The 21,011-nt window shown below is 46.5% G+C and overlaps 1 protein-coding gene across 4 annotated transcripts in view; it reads right to left on the bottom strand.

Annotated features, from left to right (window-relative positions):
* ABTB3 (ankyrin repeat and BTB domain containing 3) overlaps positions 1-21,011 on the bottom strand; it is a 389,892-nt gene that overhangs the window by 12,037 nt on the left and 356,844 nt on the right. For all 4 annotated transcript variants that reach the window (XM_067010051.1, XM_059081993.2, XM_067010050.1 and 1 more), the window contains 3 exons: positions 11,869-11,974; positions 8,335-8,437; positions 5,967-6,048 (listed from right to left, as the gene is read on the bottom strand). In XM_067010051.1, coding sequence (XP_066866152.1) covers positions 5,967-6,048; positions 8,335-8,437; positions 11,869-11,974 — 291 coding nt within the window. The remainder of the gene's footprint in view (positions 1-5,966; positions 6,049-8,334; positions 8,438-11,868; positions 11,975-21,011) is intronic.

Below are 21,011 nucleotides of genomic sequence, written 5' to 3'. Positions count from 1 at the left end.
TCAGGCCATTTAACATCCTTTGTGACTGATCTCAATCTACTTTTTGCATGTGTGTTTAAAGTAATCATTTTTCAGCTCATACAACTCAATAGCAAAAAAAGACAATCCAACCAAAAACTGGGCAGAAGACTTAAACAGACATTTCTCCAAAGAAGACATACAGATGGCCAATAGGCACATGCAAAGATGCTCAATACTGCTAAATACTAGAGAAATGCAAATCAAAACTATAATGAGGTATCACCTCACACAGGTCAGAATGGCCATTATTAAAAATCTATGAATAAGAAATGCTGGAGAGGGTGTGGAGAAAAGGGAACCCTCCTACACTGTTGGTGGGAATGTAAATTGGTGCAGCCACTATGGAGAACAGTATGGAGGTTCCTTAAAAAACTAAAAATAGAACTACGATATGACCCAGAAATCCCGCTACTGGGCATATACCCTGAGAAAATTCTAATTCGAGAAGATACATGCACCCCAATGCTCACAGCAGCACTATTTACAATAGTCAAGACATGGAAACAACCTAAATGTCCACTGACAGATGAATAGACAGAGAAGATGTGGTATATTACTCAGCGACAAAAAGAATGAAATAATGCCATTTGCGGCAACATGGGTGGGCCTAGAGATTACCATACTAAGTGAAGTTAAGTCAGAGAAAGACAAATACCATACATCACTTATAAGTGGAATCTAAAATGCCACAAATGAACTTATTTACGAAACAGAAGCAGACTCACAGACATAGAAAACAAACTTATGGTTACCAAAGGGGAAAGGGGTTGGGGAGGGATAAATTAGGAGCTTGGGATCAACATATACACACAACTATATATAAAATAGATAAACAACAAGGCCCTACTGTATAGTACAGGGAACTATATTCAATATCCTATGATAAACCATAACAGAAAATAATATGAAAAAGAATATGTATATATATATGTATAACTGAATCACTATGTTGCACAGCAGAAACAAACACAACATTGTAAATCAACTATACTTCATTAAAAAGATTGTTCAAAAAATATGTATATGTATATATTATTTACAGTTGTATTGAAATAGAGTTCATATGACACAAAATGCTTTGATTTAAAGTATACAGTTCAGGGCTTCCCTGGTGGCGCAGTGGTTTGAGAGTCCGCCTGCCGATGCAGGAGACACGGGTTCATGCCCTGGTCCGGGAGGATCCCACATGCCGCGGAGCGGCTGGGCCCGTGAGCCATGGCCGCTGAGCCTGCGTGTCCGGAGCCTGTGCTCCGCAACGGGAGAGGCCAGAGCAGTGAGAGGCCCAGGTACCGCAAAACAAAAACAAAAACAAAAAACATAATAATAATAAAGTATACAGTTCAATGGTTTTTAGAATATTCACAATGTTGTGCAACCATCACCACAATCTAATTTTAGAACATTTTCAACACCCCCAGGACAAACCCCAGGCCCATCAGCAGCCTCTCCCATTTCCTACTTGTGCTGACAACCACTGTGATTTGCCTGTTCCCGACATTTCATACACATGGAATCATACAGCATGTGCTCTTTTGTGTCTGGCTTCTTTCACTCAGTGTGATGTTTTCAAGGTTCACCCTGCTGTCACATATATCACTCTTTCACCTCTTTTCTCTTGCTGAATCATATCCCGTTGTGTGGATGGACCACATTTTGTGTATCCATTCATCAGCCGATGGACCTTTGGGTTGTCTCCACTTTTTTTGCTGTTAGGAATACGGCTACTATGGCTCAATTTACTTTTTCAGATCTCACCTGCCACTCTGTCCTTCTCTCCTCCTAACCTTGATAACATCTGCCTTTTTCGCTCTAACCGCTCCCAACCATTTGCCTTGATCAGAACTTACCACCGTCTCTTTCACTCCTCTGCTTTTGTCTATGCTGTTCCCTCTGCTTGGATGCCCTTCCCTTCTTCTCCACCTGTTGATCTCTGGCCCCTCCTTCGGGATCTAGCTCAGAGGTCACCTCTGTGAAGCCTCCTCAGATCTGCTCATATCTCTCAGCTGCCTCCCACCCCGTGCCGGGCAGCCCATCGCGCATGACTGCAGTGTTACTTCCCGCTGGAGTCTGAGGGCACAGACTGGGTCTCGTCCGTCTCTGCCTCCCCAGTGCCTGTCCTTCCTCTTTTGCATTTGAGTCTCCCATGCTCTGGCCACCTGCCTGTTGCAGAGATGGCGGTGCTTTAATGGTGATGGCTGAGGCTTTGTGAAGTGATATCGTAGCATTATTTACCCGCCCCCACCCCCAAACCTGATGGGTCATAAGCATCTAAAACACCACATCGGCGAATGCTGGGATATTTGCTTTATTAAAATCCATTTATTCCCCTAGCACCTCTCTTTCATAAAGGCCAAACCAACAATAATAACGGTAAGAGCCATAATAATAACTGTCCTGAACACGGGGCCGCTCCAGTTACAAAGCATGTTATCTCATTTCCTCACGGTTGGGTTGTTGACTTGAAATGCTGCTTTCAAGAGCATGGATGGAGAACGTGGGGCTAATGGAATTTAAACCGGGCTGAGCCGTGCCACCTGCAGACTCAGCCCGCACAAGGCTTTTCTGCAAGGGGGTGAAATGGACCCTTATGAGGCCAAGGGGCCTGTTTATGGAGTTGTTTTTCTTGGCAGCCGTCAGCCTGCACGAAGCAGGATGTAAACGGCGTCCACAGCCTCATGGAGGCCCTGCTCCCAGGTGCAGCCTCAGCTGCGTGGGGCTCTTGCCCGTGTATGATGTTAAACATTCTTGCAGGGAGGAAACTCAAAGCTGGCTCATTTACTAAAATTCTTCTGTTCAGCATGGAAGTGAAGTGAACAGGCTCCTGGGAGCCTCCTTCTGGGTCAGATTCAGCCCTACTTGGCCTATTTTGAGCCACAAATGAGGCTTTTCTTCTTTTATGGGGAAGGGGTGGGCACATGGAAAAGTCCCCGGGGCACGCTCCATCTTCTCTGCCCATTACAGTAACTGGAGGCTAATGTGGCCCGGAAGCCTAATCCAGCCCAAAGCAATTACAGGCCTATGATTCCTCTGGGGCTGTGCCTTTCCACATAGGTGTCTCATTTAACCAGCTCCCACAGCAAACATTTATTGAGTGCCTACTACAAGCCGGGTTCTGATGACAAGAACCTCCCTAATTAGTCCCAGGCCATGAGCACTTGGAGAGCTGGGGGGTGCGTGGTTTCCAGCATCTGGTTCATGCTCCAAATGCTCATGGGCCTTTCCTCTGGGCTGGGCGATTGTTAGGGAGGACCCAAGGCCCCAGAGCAGGGAGGCCGTTAAGAGGTCGGGTCTGGGAGTCAGCCAGGCCTGGGTCTGAAGCTCAGCTTGGCTGTGATGAGCCGTGGGAGCTCGGGCCACTTCCTCTACCTTGTCTGTTGGGTGGGAGGAGAGCCACCTGGAGGGGGAGCTGGGAGGACTGAATGGGATGATGTGGTGCAGTGGTGCTCAGAGTGGGTCCCTGGACCAGCAGCAACAGCATTACCTGGGTTCTTGTAAGAAACATGAATTCTCGGGCCCCACCCCAGGCCGACAGAATCAGGAACTCCGGGGGGTGGGGCCCAGGAATCTGCATCTTAGCAAGTTTTCTGCATCCTAACAAGCAACTCCCTTCACCCCCCGGCGCTTCCCCTGGAGTTTCTGATGCCTCCTAAATTTCGAGAACCAGTGTAACTGAGAGCACTGGTTCTCCACCTTGGCTGCACATGCCTCTGGATGACGGCAGAGGGTGGAGACTTCAAAATGCTGATGCCTGGGCCGCAGCCCAGATTCTGATTTACAGCCTGGACACTGGGAATCGTCAAAGTTCCTCAGATGATTCCACTGCTCAGCTGAGGTTGAGAACCACTGGTTTCGAGCCCTGCACGTAGCTGGAGCACATGAAATGGGAGCTGCTCTTATTATTGTTTCTCTCTGGACCAGACTGGGTTCAAATAATGGCTCTGTCACTGACCAGCACTGAGTTCTCTGGGTCTCAGTTTCCCCGCCTCTAAAAGTGGCAAGATTAATCCAGATAACCACATGCAAGCAAAGGTCAGTGCCTCATTCATAGTTGGAGTTAAAAATGGGGAAAATGAGGCTCAGAGAAGAGAGTGTCTTGTGGATGGTTATTCCATAAGGATTCTTTAGTTTGAAGTTTCAACATAACCAAAGGAATGCATCTCTAATGTGGAAATACTGACACCTCAGTGGGCTTTAGGGCTTTAGTGTGAGGGCATGGAGGCTTCCTGGCAGCCCTCTGAATCACAGGATCTGGGGGACCAGGGTCAATCACCAGTGGAGGGAAGAACCATCATCTGGGCAGCCACACTTGGCTTAGAGTACGTGGTTCCAATGCATCTTTTCAGTCTCCAGTATACCTTAAGACACAGCTGAATGGACTATTATCACTTTCCCTCAAATACACACCTCGATTTCCCACTTTTGTGCCTTTGTTTATCCTGATTCTCCCTCTGGAATACCCTCTCTCTCCTATTCACCAGATGAGGCAGCTGAGGCTCAGATAGTCTGGGCAATTTGTTCAAGGTCACACGAGGGACAATGATTTTAAACAGGGGAATGCAGCTGTTTAAACTGGGGAAGGTAGCATTTAGATCCTGAAACGCAGCTCTGTCCTTCAAGGCCCAGATCAGGACCCCCGCCCTATGACCCTGGTTACAGCCATGCTTGCCTCCTGCTTATGTCTGAGCGATCTCCTCAACCCTCTTGGAGTGTGAGCCTCCCGAGGGCCAGCCTGAGCCTTATCCACATTTTCCCAGGGCTGTCCTTCCAGAACTGAACCAGAGGAAACAGGTCCTGTTCAGAATCCTATAAGCTCCATCCCCAGATCACCCACATTGGCCGACTAACCCTGGCTGTGGGAAGACAGCACGGAGGGGCCACAGTCTCCCCTGTAGGCCCCCTGCTGGACGTAAGCAGCCCACCAGCCTCCATGCCCCTGATGAGACTCGGAGCTTCAGAGATAGGGCTGCGAGGCCAGCTGGGGGTGTGAATTTCTCCTAGTGGCGAGAATGTCATTGCAAGGCTGGATTTATGAATCAGGCATGAAATCCAGGGCCAGATGGCTTCACAGGCAAATTCTACCAAACGTACAGAGAAGAACTTATACCGATCCTTCTCCAACTCTTCCAAAAGACTGAAGAGGAAGGAACACTCCCAAAGACATTCTATGAAGCCACCATTAGCCTGATACCAAAACCAGACAAAGACACCACCAAAAAAAAAAAAGAAAAAAAAAATGAATCAGGCATGAAGAATGGAAGAAAAGGGAAGAAAGCTGTTGTGCCCCCTTAGAGGTGCCCCATAAACCAAACGGTATTGATTTCAAATGGAAGGAGATATGGCAATGTCATCCGGCCTCTGACAAACCTTCCTTTCCTATTTACATTAGGTTCAGGCCAATGTTAAAATGACACTGGATTTCCCTGAAGTCCACTGGTTCCTGGTCACACTGGGCTCAACCACCTTTGGGGACTTCATACCTGCTGCTCTCTGCCTGGAATGTTCCAACTCCCTTTCTTAAGCCCTAGCCTCCCCATGGTTTGCCAGCTTCTCCTCAGCCTGCAATATTTCAGCGACACCTCATCCAGGGGCCTTGCCCAGTCTCCCTGGTCTGAATCTCTGTAGCTTGTTGGTTCACCCCTCTCTCATGCACACCCCACTTTATACCGTAACTCAGAGTTCCCCCCTCTGGACTCTGAGTCCCCAGGAGAAGAATGTCCTTTATCCTTGTGTCTCCAGGTCCCAACACAGTGCTGGGCACATAATAGGTGCTCAGTTAATGCTGCGGGCAGGAATGGTTGGTAAGTGGGAGGGCAGTGTGCGGATGGGGGCCAAGAGTGCAGGAGCTGCTGACTCAGTACAGTGGCTGATCCACAGGTGGAGGGTTGGAGGGACCCACCGGTGCCCCACACCTACCGGCAGGGTTCCAGGCCACAGCAGGGGCTTACCTGAAAGATGGGGTACTTCACGTATCCGATCTCTATGCAGGTGTTGTCATTTGTTGGTTTGCTAGAGAGGAGGGCTTTGAACCTGAGGAGGAACATAAAAAGTGAGATAAGACTCAAAAAGACATCAACAGCTTGCAGGAGACTCAGCTCTCTGACGACAGAAACATGTAATGTCTTGTATCCCCTCCCACTCTGAAATACAGTGACATATCCATAGACTGTTTAACATAATGCTCCCCCTTCTGATATGATACCATAATTCAATCTGAAGTTAAAACTCTAAAGTTAAAAACAGTGTTTGGAACTGTTAAATTATTTCTCAAACAGGTGATTGGAAAAGAACAAATGCCTTTTAAAACCCCGTCTACCTTGTAGGGCCCATCACAAAGGCTGCCTTCTTCCTGGAGTCCTTCCTGATTCAGGCCTCAAGCTCCTGAGGCGCCCACGGAGCTCTCCACCTCCCTCTTCCCCGCCTCCCACACAACCTTTGCTCCAAGAGGGCAGGGACTTCTGCCATTTCTGCCTCTGCTGCCTCCTCAGAGCCTATGCCAGGCTGGACCTGATGCACTGTAGGTATTTAATCAACATCTGTGGGTTACCTAACCATCTCCCTATGTGGGTGATCTTCTGTCTGGGGTTTTAGGTGCATTCTCCTGCCACTGACTAAACTAAGCTCCTTGTGGGTAGAGGCTCAGTCAATGGAACACATGGATACTCAATCCATTTAGAAATAAGCTAAGCTGTGTCTCTTTTTAGAAATTAAACTTTAAATTTGCAATAATTTTAGAAGAGTTGCAAACATCATACAGAGAGTTCCAGGATGCCCTTCACCCAGCTTCCCCCGATGTTACATCCTACATAGCCGTGGCACCTTTGTTGAAACTAAGAAATTAACACTGGTACAATACTGATCTAGTTCTTCTATGGTGTCACAACCGAGAACATTGCAAGGGACAGTGTATTTTTCTTGCAGCGGCAAAGCAGACATTTGGGGTATTAGGTTTTGGGGGGAACACTGGAGATGCCAGGAGGCTTTCAGGAACCCAGGGAGTGTTGGCCACACCGCTTCATTAGTGACCTGGATCCCGGTGTCCTTACCCTCTGCTCACCCCCTGGCAGCCTGCCTTCTCCTCATTCAGCATCACTTTCTTCTCTGCCCACCTTCACTGATCCCCGTTCAGGTCCCGGGATAATGCAGTTCTAAATGGTCAACTCCATCTCTACTCAAATCAAAAGGAGAAGCAAGGGCTGTAGCAGAGCTAGCAGGGACGGTGTTATACTACTGTCACTCCAGAGTCAGGGAAAAGTAAGGTTCAGGACCTCTGTGCTTTGGGTGGCTTATGTCAAAGTTCCCTGACATTTGGAGAGCAGGCCTTTCAACGCTGCTGTGTAGGAGCTTTCAGGCTGCACAAGGACACCTGGCTGAGGGAGCGACAATCCAATCCACACTCTGCTCACGAAGCTCTGTGCCCGGTATGTGCCCCATCTGCCTAGAGGAATGGTGCCCTGTCTTAAGCCACATAATCAGGCTGCTGATTATGCTAGTGTCGGCCCTGTGCTCTTTTTCCAAATTGTGGTTAAAAAACATGTAACATAAAATTTACTGTCTTAACCATTCTTTTTTTTTTTTTTTTTTTTGCGGTACGCAGGCCTCTCACCGCTGTGGTCTCTCCCGTTGCAGAGCACAGGCTCCAGACGCGCAGGCTCAGCAGCCATGGCTCACAGGCCCAGCCGCTCTGCGGCATGTGGGATCTTCCCGGACCGGGGCACGAACCCACATCCCCTGCATCGGCAGGCGGACTCTCAACCACTGCGCCACCAGGGAAGCCCTGTCTTAACCATTCTTAAGTGTAACGTTCACGTGAAGTGCGCCCACATCGCTGAGCAATCAGTCTCCAGGACTTACCCTGTCCCTGTTAAACAACTCCGCCATTCCCCTCTCCAGCCCCACCAGCCCCACCCTTCTACTTGCTGTCTCTATGAAGTTGATCACTCTAGGTTCATATAAATGGAATCATACAGTATTCGTCTTTTTGTGACGAGCGTATTTCACTTAATATAAGGTTCCCAAGTTCATTCATATTGTTGCATGTGTCAAAACTGCCTTCCTTTCTAAGGCTGAATCACATATGTATACACTATGTATTTTTTAATTCATTCCTCCACTGATGGACTCCTGGGTGGCTTCCCCCTTTTGTCTTTGTGAGTCATGCTGCCTGCACATGGCGTACAAATGCCCTGTACTCTTGGATCCTTGATTTTGAGAAGAAAATCTGCCAGTTCAGTGACGATACCACCCAAATTGAATTTCAGAGAATAGTAATAGCCACCCTCGTAATTCAGCGCTTTCAAACTTGATGACACATACCTTGGAGAGGCTGTAAATAACAGCACTTTGTGAGCATAAAATGGTCTTCCTTCTACCAGAAAGGTAACATCTGACATTTCTTTATTGTTAAGGAAATGAGGATCTGGAACAAGAAAGGGAGAGAGGGTAGCTTTAGAGGAGAGAAGGGTGAGGTTTGGATTCCTCTTTTGGAAAAGTGCCCATAAGAGCTGACAGGGAGGCCATGGCGATAAACATACTCATTGGAGAGAAAGTGACCAAACAGGAGACAGAATCAGTTAAAGGAACACTCAAATCACTGAAATTCGGTTTCTTGTAGGAAATCTTCATAGCTTACTCGCGACTAAAAGTAGCATTTCCCCTTAGAAGACTCGCCCCCAGCCCAAGTGCAGATGACTGTCAGGTGTGGAAGGTGACCATCCACCCACCTGGCCTCTAAGGAAGTCACCCACCCCATCTCGCTCCTCCTCCAGCTCCACGCCCTCCCGCCGCCGGAGCGAAGTGGTTCTGAAGAGCTGTCCCCTTGCCGCTGCGTTCCAGGTGATCCGAAATCCAAGCCTTTTTCTCAGGGCCAGAGGCAAACAAGCCAGGCCCCTGCCCTCAACTCCAAGAATAAAGAAGTTGTATAACTAGTTGTACAACGAGTCCTCTAGTACTTACTGAGCACTCACGATGTGCCAGGCACCGTGTGAGCTGGCACTTACACGCGTAAACTCATTCAGTCCTGGGAGAAAGGGACGGCTGTCAGGTGTGCAACTGGGGACACTGAGGCCAGGAGTCACAGTGACTTGGTCAAGCAAATGGCAGGTGGAGAGGCCAGGATGTGAACCTAGACATTCTGACTCCAGGGCCTGCATTGCTAAGCACTGGGATCCTCCGATTTGCCTGTCATTTTGGCCATTTTTCCTGGGGCTACAGAAGGTGTCAGTCTGTCCTCAGCTCAGCACTTCTGTCTCGCTGGGAAAATCCACCAACACTCCCGTGCACCCCTACACGGCTCCACCCCACCCGGCTTGTAAGTCAAACCCCTGGCCTGGCCCCATTTTGCCCAGGCCCTGCTGTAACTTGGACCCAGAATTTGCCTTCTTGGCTGATTTGCCCCAGGTGGTGGTCCTGGATGTCCTCCACTTGTATTTCTCTGTCCGTACCTACAGCCACCTCACCTCTTGCCAATAAAAGTTTTAATTTAAAACATATCAAAAAAAGCATTATAAAGTCAAAATCACCTGTAATCCCACTATCTTAAAAAAAATTTTTTTATTAAAAAAAATACAACAAAACCCAAACTTCTAAAACTCTCCAGGTAAAGGGAAGAGAGGCTACAGGGGAAGGCCCCAGCATTGACTGACACTTCTCCACTTGCTTTAAAGACTGTTAACAGGTTGGAGTGACTTTCTCCCTCTTCTCAGCCACCTGCCTCCCTCTGCTGGGTCTCTCTCACTCCCACTGTCTACTTTCAACTAGCCCCCACTCCTGCTTCCCAAATTGCTAATATCTCCTACCTTTAGCTCTTTTTACCATTCTCTCCCAGAATTCACTGGGAGGGCAAGAGGACAACATACTATAAAAAAATAAGGCATGTGCTCTCCAGTTTGCCATAGTCCCCACCACTCCCTATCGTCTTACACCAAACTCACTTCAATCATTTTTATGACCTGCCTGGCCCTACAGAGATGCCAGTTTGGAACTTTTGTCACTACTCTTTCCTTTCAAGTAGATTCCTAAGGAACTACTATTTGGCCACCTTTAGTTATCTGAGCTTGAAATGCTGTATTGAAGATGCAAAACACTATATGTTCCATATTCCACTTATTAGTAATTATGCCTTTTTCTTTCATCTTGTGAACTTTGAGCCTCTCAGGCCTGCCTTTATTCTCTTGCTGCTAATAACCCTTGGGATTCCAATGCTTGGGCTGAAAACCAGGCCCTTTTAATTGCTGGTGAAAGAAATGTCAGCAAGTTTAGGAGGAAAAAAAATGTTCCCTCCTCTCCTATAGCTACAGGAAAGCAGATTTTATGCTGCATCAGTGAAACAGCCTTGCAAATGTTTGCTCTAACAAGGGTGTCTTGTAAGGCACCAGCTGTCAGAGATTATTGCTGTGTCCTGGCAATGTAACCTTCAATCTCTAAAGTCTGTTAATTTGATTGATCTTTATAATTTGTTGCCCTGATAATATTTTAATTAACACCTGTTTTCTACAAGGTAAGAACGACTAGCAGTTTTAGTACATTCTGGTTTGCCTACATGAATGGGCATAAAGAAAACCAGACAGTTTTGATTCAACTGCTAAGTTTTTCATCTTAGCATAAAAGTTGTATCATTTAAATTAACAGGTTATTCATGACAGGAACAAAAATACTTTAAAACAGTTTCATGAATTTAGCCTTTTCACTAATTTAAACTAGCTCACCTGTTTCAAAAGTAGGCGTTTTGCTAAAGGGTGGAATTTTTCAGATGCTTCCATTTCTCCAAAGTTTCCTGGTCTTTATAGGAAGAGGAAACAGGAAGTAGGAAAGTCCCCAACCTTCATGGCAAAGGGAGTCCTTTATCTTTAATATTTTATCATCCCCCAGGCAGTGAGAGACAGGCCCTCACAACAGAAGGTTCACGTTTCAGGATTCAAGGCAGCTGGGTGTTTGCCTTCTTGCCAGGCTGATCAACCAGGTTGCAAGCAGACTCAGGATCTTCCGAATGAAATCAGTGCCTGATGGAAAGGTTTCTTCTGGAAAACCCCAGAAGCCGGACTGGAGAATGATGGAATTGTGGCTTTGGGGGGACCTGGGTTCAAGCTCCAGTTCCACCTGAACTGATGCTGCAGCCTCCGAGAGCCTCTCTTTCTTCAGCTTTGACCAGGATGACACTGTGTGCCTTCTGGGGTGGCCCGGGGATTGCTTGAGAGAGTAGTAGGTCAGGGGCTTTGCTGTGGCCAGCTCAACGCCAGGGTCAAAGCAGGGTGAAAAGTGATTACTGCTGCCCTGATGGAAGTTCAGGGTGTCCTGTCTCCTCAGCTCGGCTCCGTTCCCCTCGTGTGTGTGTGCACGGGGTACGGGAAGGGGGCAACACTTCCTCGCCTCTCCTCCCAGTTCCCTGCAGGACTTCTATTAGGAGGACACTGCCGTACTGTCACTGTCCCTAGCTTGTTCCATCTCAGGGAGGAGGGACTCCTTAGAGGGGAGGCTGGGGGAGAGCAGCCATGCACAGCTCAGCCTTCTCTGGGACTTTACCTGGCTGCTGGCAGTGCGTGGGCTCAGAGGGTCTCGGGCAGCCCGTCACTGTCGGCGACTGGTAGTAGAAAGACACTCAATGGAGAGATGAGATTTTGGCGAGTTCCCTTGTCCACACCTCCAAGGTGTGCTCTCCAAACAGTTTAATCGCATTACAGAGGTGATATCCCGATCTCCACCTACCTCACTCCAGTATCCACCTCGTTTGCCCTCCAACGCTCCCACCTTCTTTTACGGGGGCGTTTGCTTGCTCCCTGCCCTCAAATCACAAAGCAACGGCGGCGGCGGCGCAGGGCGGCGCAGGGCAGGACCCCGGAAGCACTTACTCACCCAGGCGCGAGGTCTGTTTCCGTTTGATCTCTGTGAGCTTGGGGATGGGGTAGGGCCCGTAGCAGTGAGTGAAGATGACACACAGCTGCTGGCTGATCACTTCGTTCTGTGGAAAGGAAAGAACAGCTCACACTGCTGGGGGCTGTGCACTCCTCCGAGCTGTGCTGTAACAATGGGTTCCTCCCCCAAGGCGAGAGGAGCCCACAGACTTACTGCAGATGCTCAGAGAAATTCCCCCGACATCATACTTTCTTTCACTTTGCGCCTCAGGCCCTGGATTTGCTTGCTTCGTTTGTCCACTATTTCTAGCAGGTTCCGTTGGTGGAAGTTTAATTTGTAATGAAATCCTTTCTTGCTCCAATCATTTCTTTACTATCCATTAGAAAACAAGTTTTGTAACTCACAGGATGGAAAATAAGTTTTTCCACCCTAAACACACCTTTATTAATTCTCCAAAATTCCAGCAGCAGGTAATTATCCCGAAAATCGCAGCAGGAAGCCCTGTGGCTCCTGTGCTTGTGCTATCCATGACCAAGATACAAATCCTCCTGATTCGGCTTTCTTCTGAATTTGATTCTGGTGCTGAGGCATTTCCAGATCCAGGAGTGCTCAGCTGAATCACTTCCTCCGAAAAAGAGTGCGTGTGTGCGGGGAATAGTTCTATGATGCAAAACTACAGCTGCCCCAGTTGCTCAGGGAGCCTGTTTCTGACCACCCTTTGCCCTTCACGTTCTTTCTTCCTTTCCCGTTGGGGCCCGAGCTGTTCATTGATCTCCCTCCAACTGCAGGTGTGCAGGAAGGAAGCCCAGGGATCAGAGCATTTTTTTGGATGCTTTTTACTGGGTGAAGGGGGTTGAAACTAGGGGCAAAAACCAGAGGCAGATAGCTAGACATTTACAGTATATTAAGAAAAGTAGGTTACAACACAATTTGTACCATGTATTTTTGGAAGTAAAATGCTACATATATATTTGGATGTATAAAGAAAGGTCTGGAAAAAGAGTAGCTACCGTTGGGTGGGATGACAATGTCTCCCCTTTTCTTTTTATCTATATTTTCTATAATAAACAAGTGTTGCTTTGGTCATAAAAACAATAAAATGTTATTTTTAATTTTAAAAGATAGGTTTGGGACTACTAATGATGTTAGCAGTCCTTATTCTTGAATCTACTTCACTGTGTTCCTGAAAGAGAGGGATTACAGCTCAGCAAATGGAAAGAAAACCCAACCCTTTGATCCTGCAAGGCACCATGTTACCTCAGAAGGGGTCCACAGAGGTGCCTAAGGAGATGCAATCATATTGGACAGAAAAAGGGATTCTGCTTTCAAAGATGATGCCTTATGACCCAAAGGTGTTACCTGCTCCTCTCACTTAACCCTCACAGAGTGACTGTCTCATGGCTGCAGCAGCGGTTCTCAAAGTGTGGTCCCTGGACCAACAGCACAGCATCACCTGGGAGCTTGTTAGAAATGCAGATCCGCAGGTCCCATCCCAGACTTCAGCCTCACGTGGGCTGGGGGTGGGGCCCACCAGTCAATACTTTAACAAGTTTTCTGATGACTCTGATGCTCCCTTTGGTTTGAGAACCACACGTTTCATATATTGAAATTCTGTCTTGGGTTTGACCTGGGCTGGGGACTATAAACTTGTTTCCTTTGGTCTAAAGCCTTGCCACACAAACGTGCTCCATCGACCAGCAGCAGTAGTATTGCCTGGGAGCTTGCGAGAAACGCAGACTCTCACCCTAGGCCCACTGAGTCAAATCCTCATTAACACGCTCTGCAGGTGATTCCCATGCATACTAATGTTGGAGAAGCACCTGGTGGTTGGCAGTGCAGTGCCCTAGAGGACTGCGTGCCCTAATCCCTGGGACTGTGATATCATGAGATACCACGCCTGTGAATATGTTCTCTTTCAGAGCAAAAGGGACTTGGCAGGAGTAATTAAGGTCACTAACTAGTTGACCTTAAAAGGGGGTGATTACTTTGGATTACCTGGGTGGGCCCACTGTAATCACATGAGCCTTTAAAATTAGAGTTTGAAGAGGAATTCAGAAGGGATGGGGGAGAAGTGGAAGTCAGAGGGACTGGAAGCCTGAGAAGGACTTGATGCACTGTTGCTTGAAGATGGCGGGGGGCCACGTGGTGAGCTTGAGAGGGAATGCAGGCCCCAACACTAGGAACAAAATGTGACCCCCCCTAGCTGACCCCCAGGAAGGAAATAGGACCTCAGTCCTACAGCCACAAGGAACTGAATTCTACCCAAACCTGAATGAGCTTGCAGGTGGATTCTTCCCAGGTCTCTAGAAAGGAACTCAGCCCTGCTGATACCCCTGATTTTGGTCCTGTGAGACCCGAAGTAGAGAGCCCAGCCGAGACCTTGTGCCTGGACTTCAGACCAATGGAAACCATGAGATAGCAAATGGCTGTTGTCTTCAGCCTCTAAATTGTGGTCATGTGTTACTGCAGCAATAGAAACTAATACAGCTCATCTAGAGTTTGCCTATTTTGTCATCCTTCTGACCCCAGCGTGCCTGACACACTGTGGACGCACAGTGAATACTCGCAGATCACAAGAAAGATGAGACCTGTGACCTGCAAGATGCTCTGTGCAGACTGTGTGATGAATGGTGCTGGTCTCACTACCTGCACCTGGGGTTGTCTTGGGAGCCTTGCTGGTGAGTCAGCCCATCTCATCAACTCGGGGGAAGCAATGAAGATCCATTTCCTGGGTTTCGTGACCCGTAAGAGAAGCCTGAGCAACCAGTGGACTCTTCGTGGGGCTTTTTTTTTTTTTTTTGGTGGTGGTGGTGGTAGTTGTTTAATTCAATTCAATAGGTACTTATTCAGCATCTAAGAGGTGGCCGGCACTGTGAAAGGAGCCATACTGGGGGCAACAGAGGCAGCAGAGCAAGATCCCATCTCTCCAGGAACTCACAGCTTGGCCTCACTTCCTAACTTCACTATGTGTTGTATCACCTGAGAAAGTAAAGACAAGGGCTGTCTGTTCCAAAGGGACAATCCTCAAGCACTTAAAAATTATCTGGGAGGCACGTAACTCCCCACTCCTAAGTGAGGGCTGCATATAGTGACTTGATTCCAAAGAGCACAGTCTGGAAAGTGATGGGAAGGCAACAGTAAGTTTGCTGTGGAGAAACTTGACAGACACAATCTCAGCCCGGTGGTCAAGGTCATCATCACTGGTGATGAGTTATATTGATAGTCTGTACACCTGATGTGATGAGAAAGGCACTTTACCTCGGTGGTCATCCTTCCCAAGCCCACAATCTCGGTCTAAATCGTGAGACAAATGCTGCTTCTCCTCTAGAGGGGCAGCCTATAAAATATGTGACCAGTACTCCGCAAAAACTGTCATGGTCATCAAAAACAAGGAAAATCTGCGAAACTGTCTCAGCCAAGAGGAGCTTAAGGAGGCATGACAACGAAAGGTAACGTGGTGTCCTGGAGCAGGAAAAGACACTAGATAAAAACCGAGGAAACAGGCATAAAGTAGTGAGCTAACAATAACTTATCCATGTTGGTTCACTGATTATAACAAATGTACCACACTAATGCAGGATGTTAATAATGGGGGAAGCAGGTGAGGGGTTCTATGGGAAATCTCTGTGTTATCTTCTCCATTTTTCTGTAAATCTAAAGTCATTCCAAAAAATGAAGTCTATTATTAAAAGCTGCCCAATGAGGAAATAGGAACATTATGATGAAAGCACTAGAAGTTCAGGAGAGAAAGGGAAAGAAGACGGGTCATCAACAGTTCCCTAGGCTTGACTCATTCATCCCCCAAAGGTTTCTCATGAATGTAAACTTTCCCTCATGCACTAAGCTATGCTTTCATCCATTCATGAATTCTTTCTTCAAATATTTATTGAGCATCTGCTAAGTGCCAGGCACTGGCTAGACCCCGAGGGCTGGACGCTGTGTGAAGGATGATGTTGATAAGCCCGATGCCAGCACCAAAGATGCTGCCATTTCCGAGGCTTTCTGGCTGCTTCTCTTTCAGAGATGGGAACCCTGAGAGAAGACTCACCACTGTGTCCTTGAACTCATCTGTGTTTGTCGAGGTGTCTGCTCTGTGGCCTTTTCTGTGCACTTCCTCCAGACTGTGGGATTGTTGGGATAATTCACTCTGCTTCCCTGGCACGCTGTAATTCGTGTAAGTTAATGACTCTTGTGGGGTTGGTCTACCCTACGGATTTAGTTAGCTCTGGACCCAAACCTGAAGACAGGGGCTGGAATTAGCCAAGCTTGAGGCTCACTCTATTCTGCGGGTGGGCGTGGGCTGGGTGGCTGTGCCGGGACAGATGCTGACACTCTCCTCTGAGCGACACATTTAAGCATGGTGCTTTTTTTTTTTTTTTTTTAAATCTCCTTTATTAATGAAATTCGATGAGATCCCTGCCTTTCATGTGACTTCATCAATGTAATTGTATTTGATTTTAAGTCTCCCAGAAAGAGTCTCAAATCTCCTCTCTTACATCATGGCAACTGGGTCCACATGCTTTTGTATAGCATCTGCTATCACTTTTCTACTAACTATGACATTGAAGGTTTTACAATGCATTAAGTAGAGGTATGGAGTGAATAAATTATTCCATTACTCAAGACAATATCTTTAATCCACTGAATCCCTCTCCACAATAATATTCTCTCAAATGTTTGTACTTTTATGTAACTTCTTGTAAAACATTTCCATGATAACTGTGCACTCATCTCAGTCTATTTAGGCTGCTATAACAAAAATACCATAGGGTGGGTGATTTTTAAACCAAAAAAAATGTATGTCTCACAGTCTGGAAGCTGGGAAGTCCAAGATCAAGGCACCGGCAGATTTGGTGTCTGGTGAGGGCCCCTTCCTGGCACATAGGAGTCTGTCTTGTCACTGTGGCCTCACGTGGCAGAAGGGCAAGCATGGTGCTTTGAGCTCAAAGGGCCACAAGGCTCAAGCCCCAGGGGGAGCAGGCTAGCCCCAGCATGCAGGCTCTGACCTGGGAGGCCTGGGCTGGGAGAGGTAGGTCTGGCCAGGCTCATGTACACGGCAGCCAGTTAGCGGTTGTTACTGGCGTGCCGCTGGGGACCTGGAATGCAGGTTTCTCAAGGAAAATGCTGGATATGTGTGCTCGTGGGGTGAACTTGGGCCCTCGGGACTCGGAACTATGCGGCTACATAGAACTAGACAGGAATGAAGCCAAGTTCCTAACACCACGGTTACCAGGAGACTCCCCTGAGATGGATTCCTGTGGATTTTGGGGCTGACATCCTTCCTCTCCTCCTCTAGCCCCTCACTCTTCTCCTAAACAGATACTGAAACACTTTCTCTTCTTCACAAAGGAGTGCTAAGATTGATCCCAAAGGTCCTTTTCAGGTGGCTTAGGCGGGGGTTCTACACAGTGGTAAAAACATGGACAAGGGGGACAGATGGGACTGGGTCCCAGTCCTGGTTCCTCACTCACTAGCTCTGTGACCTTAGAAAAGTGACTCGGCCTCCCTGGGTTTTGGTATTCTCTTCCAAAGTGGATTAAAACTACCTGCTTGGTGAGGTTGCTATGAGAGCTAAAAAGGATAACACATCCCAATATACTGTTGAACCAAAGGAAAGTGCTGAGATTTGACCATTTTTAACCCCCCAAACAGCAATTTCCCATAATTCAGACGAATCCCTATTTTTCTAGATCCTAAAATGTCATAAAATTAATGGCAGCTTTTAGGAAGCGGAAAAAGAAACTCATCACATTAAACACACACACCCATTTTTTTTTTTTTTTTTTTGGTGGTATGCGGGCCTCTCACTGTTGCGGCCTCTCCCATTGCGGAGCGCAGGCTCCGGACGCGCAGGCCCAGCGGCCATGGCTCACGGGCACAGCCGCTCCGCGGCATGTGGGATCCTCCCGGATCGGGGCACGAACCCGTGTCCCCTGCATCGGCAGGCGGACTCTCAACCACTGCGCCACCAGGGAAGCCCCACACCCATTTTTAAGATCCATTTAACTTGAGAAATGCTGGAAGGCGGAAAAAGCTGTGTCTCAGAATCAAGAGAATGCGGAATTACTGTTACTATCTGGGGACACTGGCAGTGAGTTCTCTGCCTCAATCCACTGTCAACAGCGATTGACTCTTCCCTACAGAGGCCCCTCCCTTGTGGGATGCACTGGGCTGACCTGTGAGCAGTGAGCTGCTCTGCGCTGCCACACCCCTGGGAAAGGTGGAGGTGGGAAGGGTCCCCACCTCCAGAGGATTCTGCGAGGTCAGCATGTAGCACCACTGGAGTTGTGCACAAGATGAAATTGAACACACAATGAACTCAAGTGCTTTTAAATAGTCATCCATGTGTTTTGATATGTACCTTTTGTTCACCGCAAGCGACGAAGGTTTTCAATTTATGGTAGTAACACAATGTTTCCTTTCTAAATACATTTAATGGAAGGCAAATTGATTTAAAGAAAAATATCAGTGGAAATACCCTTGAGGAATGAAAGGGAAATCAGACATTATCAGATGAAGGAAAACTAAAAGAATTTGTCACCAAGAGACCTACCCTAAAAGAATAGCTGAAGAAAGTTCTCTAAACAGAAAGGATAGAGGGAGGAATCTTGGGACATCAGGAAGAAGGAACATGGTAAACAAAAATATGGATAAACATAATAGGTTTTCTTTCTTCTCTTGAGTTTCCTAATTATGTTTGATGGTTGATGCAAAAATTATAAGTGTCTGATGTGGTTCTAAATGTACGTAGATGAAATATTTAAAGACAATTATGTCATAAATGGGGGAGGGTAAAGGGACATAAAGGAAAGTAAGGTTTCTGTAGTTGAACTGGTAAAATGAAGAAACCAGTAGTCTATGATGTTATACACACACACACACACACACTATAATACTGCAAGCAACCACTGGAAAAACTATACAAAGGGATACACTCAAAAACACTACAGACACATAAAAATGGAATTTAAAAAGTGTTCAAGTAGTCCATAAGAAGGCAGAAAAAGAAAAGAGAAAAAAGACAGAGAGACCAAACAGAAAACCAAAAATAAGATGGCAGACTTAAGCCCTAAAGTAGCAAGAACTGAGTAAAATATAAATGGTCTCAATATACCAATTAAAAAACAGAGATTGGCAGAGTGAATGAAAAGCCCAACTACATGCTTTTTATAAGAAAGTCACTTCAAATCTAATAAAACAGGCAAGGTGAGAGTCAAGGATGGAAAAAATATATCACATGAACATTAATCAAAGGAAAGCAAGAGTGGCTATATAAATATTAGATAAAGTAGACTTCAGAGCAAAGAAAATTAGCAGAAGCAGAGAGGGGCATTATATAATGATCAAAGGGTTAATTCACCAAGAAGATATTGCAGTCCTACATGTGTATGCACCAAACAACAGATCTGCAAAATATGTGAATCAAAAACTGACAGAACCAAAAGAAGAAATAGACAAACCCACAATTAGAGTTGGAGATTTTAATATCCCTTTCTCAGCTGATAGAATAACTAGAAAGAAAATCTGTAGGATATGGAAGAACTCAACAATACCTTCAACCAACAGGGTCTTATCGACAGTTATGGAAACACTCCACTCAACAATGGCAGAAAACAGTCTTTTCTTTTTTGGGCCACATTGCATGGCTTGTGGGATTTCAGTTCCCAGACCAGGGATCGAACCCAGGCTCCCAGCAGTGAAAGCACTGAGTCCTAACCACTGGACCACCAGGGAATTTCTGAAAACAATCTTTTTAAGTGCCCATGAAACCAAGATAGACCATATCCTGGGCCATAAAACCAACCTCAAAATTTTAAAAGGATTGAAATATACAGACTGTGTTCTCTGATTACAATGGAATCAACCTAGAAATCAATAACAGAAAGATAACAGGAAAATCTCCAAATACTTGGAAACTAAACAACACATTTCTAAATAATTCATAAGTCAAAAAGGAAGTTCCAAGGGAAATAAAAAACACACTGAACTGAATGAAAATGAGAATAAAAAGTATCAAGTTTTGTGGTACACAGCCAGAGTAGTGCTGAGAAAGATATGCATATATAAGAAAAGAGGAGGGCTTCCCTGGTGGTGCAGTGGTTGAGACTCCGCCTGCCGATGCAGGGGACACGGGTTCGTGCCCCGGTCTGGGAAGATCCCACATGCCGCGGAGCGGCTGGGCCCGTAAGCCATGGCCGCTGAGCCTGCGTGTCCAGAGCCTGTGCTCCGCAATGGGAGAGGCCACGACAGTGAGAAGCCCGCGTATCACTTAAAAAAAAAAAAAAAAAAAAGAGGAAAAGTCTCAAATTAATATTCTAAGCTTCTACCTAAAGAACCTGGAAAAAGAAAAACTACATAAGAAAAAAAAGAAAAACAAAATAAGCCCAAAGCAAGCAAATAATAAAGAGCAACAATCAATGAAACTTAAAACAGAAGAGTAGTGGAGAGAGAAGACACAAATTAACAAAATCAAGAATGAAACAGGGGCTTCCCTGGTGGCGCATTGGTTGAGAATCCGCCTGCCGATGCAGGAGACACGGGTTCGTGCCCTGGTCCGGGAGGATCCCACATGCCGCGGAGCGACTGAGCCCGTGGGCCGTGGCCGCTGGGCCTGTGCGTCCGGAGCCTGTGCTCCGCAACGGGGGAGGCCACAACAGTGAGAGGCCCGCATACCGCAAAAAAAAAAAAAAAAAAAAAAAAAAAAAAAAAAAAAAAAAAAAGAATGAAACAGGGGCTATCACTACAGACTCTGTAGACATCAGATGGGTAATAAGATGAGCAACTCTACACACATACATTTGACAATGTAGATGAAATGGACCAATTCCTTGAAAAACACAAAGTACCCCACCTCACTCAATATTAAGTAGATAATTTGAATAGCTCTGTAACTATTAAAGAAATTGAATTTGTAATTTAAAAAACTTCCCTTAAAGAAATCTCCAAGACCAGATTGAAAAGGAAGAAATGAGACCGTCTCTACTTGCAGATTACATGATTATCTAAGCAGAAAAATCCCAATAAATCTGCAAAAAACTCCTAGAACTAATAAATGAGTTCAGCAAGGTCACAGGATACGAGATAAACATACAAAAATCAATTGTATTTCCATATGCTAGCAATGAACACATGGACAAAAAATT

The sequence above is a fragment of the Kogia breviceps genome, chromosome 12, assembly GCF_026419965.1.
Source record: "Kogia breviceps isolate mKogBre1 chromosome 12, mKogBre1 haplotype 1, whole genome shotgun sequence".
Lineage (NCBI taxonomy): Eukaryota > Metazoa > Chordata > Mammalia > Artiodactyla > Physeteridae > Kogia > Kogia breviceps.
This window is presented reverse-complemented; position numbering and strand designations above follow the sequence as displayed.